This window comes from Chrysochloris asiatica, unplaced genomic scaffold, assembly GCF_000296735.1.
Source record: "Chrysochloris asiatica unplaced genomic scaffold, ChrAsi1.0 scaffold00171, whole genome shotgun sequence".
In the NCBI taxonomy this organism is placed as follows: Eukaryota; Metazoa; Chordata; class Mammalia; order Afrosoricida; family Chrysochloridae; genus Chrysochloris; species Chrysochloris asiatica.
The window spans coordinates 4204471-4211083 of NW_006408689.1; the positions used below are offsets into that span (position 1 = coordinate 4204471).

At 33.6% G+C, this 6613-nt stretch overlaps 1 protein-coding gene across 4 annotated transcripts in view; it reads right to left on the minus strand.

The window, feature by feature from the left end:
* CSNK1G3 (casein kinase 1, gamma 3) overlaps positions 1-6613 on the minus strand; it is a 145554-nt gene that overhangs the window by 55695 nt on the left and 83246 nt on the right. For all 4 annotated transcript variants that reach the window (XM_006871628.1, XM_006871627.1, XM_006871629.1 and 1 more), the window contains exons 4-5: positions 4128-4276; positions 1676-1910 (exon numbers count right to left, since the gene is read on the minus strand). In XM_006871628.1, the coding sequence (XP_006871690.1) occupies positions 1676-1910; positions 4128-4276 (384 nt within the window). The remainder of the gene's footprint in view (positions 1-1675; positions 1911-4127; positions 4277-6613) is intronic.

The window sequence follows — 6613 nt, forward strand, 5'->3', positions numbered from 1 at the left end:
TTATTGAATACATTTCTAGTTTTATTATCAACATTATAATCTGAGTCCTGGTGTGGCACTCTGGGCTAATGCACCAGATTGCAAAGTTGTTTGAACTGCAAGGTCAGTGGTTCAAACTCACCAGCTGCTCCTTGGTAACCCTGTATAAGATCGCTATGGAACTGACTCGATGGCACTTAACAACAACAACACATTGTAATCTATTTCCTTTACTTCTCTTTTTAATGTATGTTTTAATACACTGGTATCTCAACATGTATTGCACTCTGTACTTGACCTCTTTTTATATCAATCAGTAAATGAAAATTGAGTTAAATCACAAGCTTAATAGCATAAAGCACTTTCTTTGAACAGTTATTTCTATCATATTACTTGAATGATTTGATGTACTGAACATAAAATTAGGAGAAAAATTAATAGGTTCCTGTTATATATGCAATCAAATGAGGAAAAGAAAAAAAAATATAATAAACATATATAGTGTCTTGTTGCCACTGGAGAATTAGGAGAGTTAAATGACTTGAAATGTATTGTACCACATAGAAGTGTCACTTAATATTTTTTTTATTTAAAAGCAAACTGCTAATTCCACTGATAAGTGGAATTTATTTAATTGAAAGATAAAACTCATTTGTTTTGACATGTGACACTCACTGGATTTAAGCTGGCTAACCAACTTAGAAGAAAGTGAATAAACATACAAACATGCATGAAATGCCGCAAGTATTAGGCTAACCATATGCATCTGTCAGTGTTTTACAAAAGGTTCAACCTCATGGTTACATGCTAACAACAAAAAACTTAACAATTAACACATTTGTATTTTTATCTCTCTGGAAACAGGGAGCTAAAAATATAAAACTTTATTGCTTAAATGTTACATGAGCACCTTTCAAGCATTTACAGTACTACGTTATATACAAAAGCAACAGACTATATAATAGTCTGGGCAGAACATATTAGAAGAGTTTGTTCTTTCAAATGATCTTTTTAAGTGCCAACTCCGTTTTCAGGAAAGTAATCATTATAACTTACACTTGGTTTTTAAGTATATATTTTCAATTAATAATCTTTTATTATGCCAGCATTTATTGAATCCTTACTATTATTTTAATAATGCATCTTCACAAAATAAAACTCTATGGGATTCACACACTAAGAAATCCCTCTAAAAGACAAACAACTTGACCATGTAAACAAAATTAGTACCAAGGTAATCAGAATTAAAAGCCAGATCTGCACATCTCTACAGCATGTGTTCTTAGAGTTAGGTTATTAGGCCAGCTGTCATCTTCTCCCTAGCTAGTTATATCAGAGTGCTAGTCAGTAAGAATTTTTTGCATGCAATTAATTTGGATAAACTAGACATTCTCTCAAGTTCTTTAATAAAAATAATCAAATTGTCATGCTAACTGTATTAAACTTGAATATTTCAAGTTATATTTAAAAAAAATTTTTTTTTAATGTAGTACATCTAAGGATGGATGACATTAACTTTCTCTAGAGCTAGTCTCTAAATTTCATAAATGAAAATACATTCAAGCTTGATGTAATAAATAAAAATTAAATAGTACCAATTATAATCTACAACAACTGAAACATAATAACAAATGAAAACTCACACTGTTAGCAGTTACTAAATTCACACTTCCATACTTACGAAAGGCACACATACCTTTTCCTAAATGCGTGTTTATGCTCATATATCTAGCTGTTCCTGTAAGACTCTTGTGTTCTCTGTATGGTATGTGTTTCTTTGTTTCTGGATCAATATATTCCTTTGCCAAACCAAAATCTATAATATGAATAACTTGTTGCGTTTTGTTTCCTGGTCGTCCTATTAAGAAGTTTTCAGGTTTTACATCTCTGTATATCAAGTTCTTTGAATGGACATATTCCATACGAGAAATCTTGATTTAGAAAAAAAAGAAGAGAAACTTTATTTTAGGTCTTAAATGGTAATGGAGAGCATGACTGAGGAAACTTTTACAATGAAAACAACATCAAAAAGAAAAATAATTTGAAATTATTTCAATTTTTTAAAGTAACAGTATTAGTATATGCTTCCTCAAATACATATCCAATTCTGATTATAAACCTGTGCCTTTACTACCATGATCACTGACAAAGTGTTTGGATTTTATAAATTCCTTTCATATCAGTAAGTTTGATTCAGTCAATATTTCTTACTAAAATGATTTTAGGATAGATAATCTTGAGCTGAAAAATGTAAACAGGCATTTATAACATTACAATTTACTCTTCAGTCAGTAACCAAGCAACTTTCACAATTAGTGAAAACTAAGTCTAAATTATTAAATTTTTTAAATTACCAAAGCAACGTCTAGTATTTCTTTCTTTTTTTTTCAATTGCTTTATTTTTTATCTCAGATATTAAATGGTACAAAAATATTTTAAAACTTTAAATTTCTGGATTCATCTCTAATAATAATACATTGTTGTTGTTAAGTGTCATTGAGTTGGTTCCTACCCATAGCAACTCTGTATACAGCTTTGAAGGAGAAGCTGGTGGGTTTGAACCACTGACCCTGTGGTTGGCAGTCTAGTGTTTATCCTACAGCACCACACTAGGACTTCAAATATTAATACAGTATGGTTTTATTAACAACAACATACAGGTTCTCTATTAATCAATGTAAAAATTTCAAAAAATTAAACATTACAAATAAGAAAATCACATGCCTTATTAATGATTATAAAGACCAATGCAGTGAACACACAGTCACAAAAGCCATTTCAATTTGCTTATTTGTTTAATAGCAATTTTTGGATTCTATGACACATACTCTTGTATATCCTATATTTTACACTTGACAATATGAGTTATTTTCCAGGTCATGAAACATTCTCTAAAAACACACTTTTTAGTGGTTGCACATGACTTTATGACTATTCATAACTTACAAAAACTAATTCTGTTATTTCTGAACATTTGAGGCATTTTATTTTTTCCATTTTCTATTATAAATATCCTGGGACTAAAAGTTTTAGGTACCTCTGAGTATTCCCATCGGATATGGAAGTGGAGAGAGAACTGATGAGTCAGAGGTATTTCAAAATTATTTTAAATCATTTTCTGTATTGTTTTTCCATAATATATGAAATTTAAATAAATTACTGAGACTCTCTCATTAGTTTCTTTCTCCTTTATCTAGGCCATTAGAATCTATAATCAAGGTTAAGAATTCATGTTTCTGAGGCATCTCTTTCTATATAATCTATATCAGAAAGGTATTGGAAATGATTTCCAAACTGACAATTCTGATCTTACAGAAATAGGACCTTAATTATTTTATACAATACATTAATTCAGGTTTATTAACTTATGTGTATCCCTAAATGACAACAAATGAAAAGCAGAATATCATAAGAAATGTCACCAAACTTAAAATTTTTAATAAGAGGGTAAATCCAAAAGGATTCTGCACTCTTCAATTTACACTGTATCAAAAGGGCAGTTTCTGCATAGTGACTCAAATTGTGTCCCTTTTTAGCATTCTTTAAGTTTGGGGATCAAAAGTAAGCCTAAAAGGAAAAGATCAAGGCTGTAGGGTGAAGAGGAAAGGTTGATCAACGAAATTTTCATAGTACAGCCAGCTCTGTTACCCTCAAAGACTGAGCAGATATGTTGTTGAAACGGAAAAAAACTCTTCAGCATAACCTCCTGGTCCTTTTCTCATCAATGCAGTTTTCAAATTTCTTAAAATTTCTTCATAGTAAGCATCCATGATCATCCTATCCTGTATCCTTCCAGACAACATATCAAAATTACCCTATCGTATCCCAAACACCAAGTGGCTATAACCTGAGATCATCTGTCTGTCTTGAATTTAACTAGGCCAGAAGATCCCCTGTGAGGCTAATAATTTGGCTGAACCTTATTTTGAAGGCATCCTAATTAGATTAAGACAAGCGTATAGCTGAAAAAACTTACCTGCAGCTATCCACTAATCAGACACATACTTAACCGTTTTCATTTGGAATAAACCCATCCATGTATGAACTGTAACCCTAGTAGCAACAGTTTTTCAGTTACCCTCATACAAATTTGACTAAACATTCTACACAGTTGTTTAAACAACTACAAAACACTCTGCTTCACTTACCAGTTGTATAGCTATCATGAGAACTGTTTTAAGAGAAAATGTTCTGTCACACAAGTCAAACAAGTCTTCTAAACTAGGTCCCAGCAGTTCCAGCACCATTGCATTGTATTTACCACAAGGGCCAAAATAGTAAACTTGAGGTATACCATCTAGGAGAAAAGAAAAAGTCATTGAATAATTTAATCATCTTAAATACCAAACTATTTTACTTAGAAAAATAGTTTTACAATTCTAGTTTAAAGAACTGCAGTACTGTTTACTTTTACCATATATAAAACAAACTTTCTCTGATCAAACTTCCCTCCCTATACCTTAGTCTTCATGTTCATATTGTAGTTTAGGTATACTTCTATCACAGCATTTACTAAATTACATTATACCAGTGTTTCATTGTTTTTAACCATCACCTCACTATAGAATTTTGCCCTGTATTTTCAAAGCCTAAAGAAATGCTTAGCACATAAAAAGATTCTATTTTTATGGAATAAGGGAGTCACTGTTATCTTTATTAACCTTGCCCTCCCCTATGTGTGGGCAAGATTCATGGGAATTTGCTCCCAAGATTAAATTAATGCTATATGACAAATGAGTCCTGGTGTGGCGCTGCAGAATACTGCACTGGACCACAAGGTCAGTTTGAACCGAAAGTTTGGCAGTTCAAATCCAACAGACATTCCTCGGAAACCCTATAGGGTCGCTATGGGTCGGAACTGACTCAGAGGCACTTAACAACATAAACAGCAAGGCAAGTACAATACAACTAAGACTTCTATCACTTAATGTTGGAGTCTTGGTATGGACTGCTAACTTCAGGTCAACAGTTCAAATCTGCCAGCTGCTCCTGAGAAATCCTATACAGGATTTCTGTGAGTCGGAACTGACTCAATGGCATTTAACAACGTCATCATCAGCTGATTTTGAGATCATTAAAAGGGAGAAAATTCTGGTGAGATTCACCTCATTAGGTGAGCTCTTTAAAAAGAGGGCCAAGAGATGAGACATAATGAAAGCATTAAAGACAATTCTCTTGGCCTTACTTAAAGAAGCAAACAATTATGTTGTGGAGAGGGTCAAATGCCAGAAAATGGTGGATATTACCTAGAAACTTAAGGCCTTAGTCCTATGTTGTTGCTGATAAGTTCTGTCAAGTCGATTTCAACTCATAGTGATCCTGTATTGGGTTTCCGAGATGCAGCTGGTGGATTTGAGCTGCTGATCTTGTTTGCATCCAGTGTTTATCCTACAATGCCACACCAAGAACCCAATAGTCATAAGAAACTAAATTCTATCAACAATCAATAAATTTAAAAGAGGTATCTGAGTTTCAAGTGAGATCACAGTCCTTGCTTAACACCTTTATTTCACCATTCTGAAGCCCTCAACAGAGAATTCAGCTAAGCCATGCCTGAAGTCTTGTTCCAAGAAAACTGAAATAATAAAGTCGCGTGTTTTAAGCCACTAAATTAATGATATATCATTAAGAACTAACACAACTATAAAATCAGACTCCAAATATAAAATCTGAATGCCCAGAAGTTATCTGTGTTTTATTTTTGTAAATAAGAACCGATAGGTGAACAATTTACCTTAATACTGCATTTACATATTCACTCATTATGAAAAATGAACAGTACAACTGAAATATAGTTTGTTTGTCTTAGTAATTTTAAGAGAAAAATTATAAAACAATATTTCACATTCTTCTTTTAAATAAAGAAACAAAAGGAATAGGTAAAATGTTATCTGGCCTGACAGTACAGTAATTCTGAAGTTTTCAAGCAGATTCCATTGGGACAGTAACCTGATTTTATAAGTACCCACAATCAAAAAGGTGGGATCCTCCCTGATAGCAATAAGTGAGGCCATCACCCACCCACCCACCCACCAGCTGTTGACAATACCCCCTGAAAAGTACCCTATTCCAACTGAGGTTGAAGCTTCACCTTCATGGATCGGGCACTGGGCAAATTATCCCTGTGTCTGTAGGCGCATAAACGCCATCTAATCAGACCAGTAAAAGGCCAGCACCAGATGAGTGGTCTGTCCCTGACCATACCCAAGTGAGCAAGAACTTCTACAAATCTAGCCACCCTGCTACCAATTACCCTCTAGGCCTGAAAGAGTCCTTCCAGGAACATGCAACTTCTGAGTGGGCATAAATGATTCCAGATCAGGTTCCCTGACCCTAGACACCATTCTAGACTGGAAGAAATTCCATCTAGTATCACACATCAAACACCCCCTTCACGCTTAACGCCATTCTGTGACCTCCTTGGTTGGCAGTGTGCTGACCCTAATGGGAGTCTTGCCCGCCTTCAGAATTTTCTCCTGAGTCTCCAGCCTCCTCCAGTTTTGTTTTTGTTGTTGTTGTTGTTTGTTTGTTTGTTTTTTAAATGTTTATTGTGAATTATATGATAGTTTACATGGGAGAACTTTAGTTTTACATTCATTCCATCATATATCATCTCATTGCCATGGTTCCAATC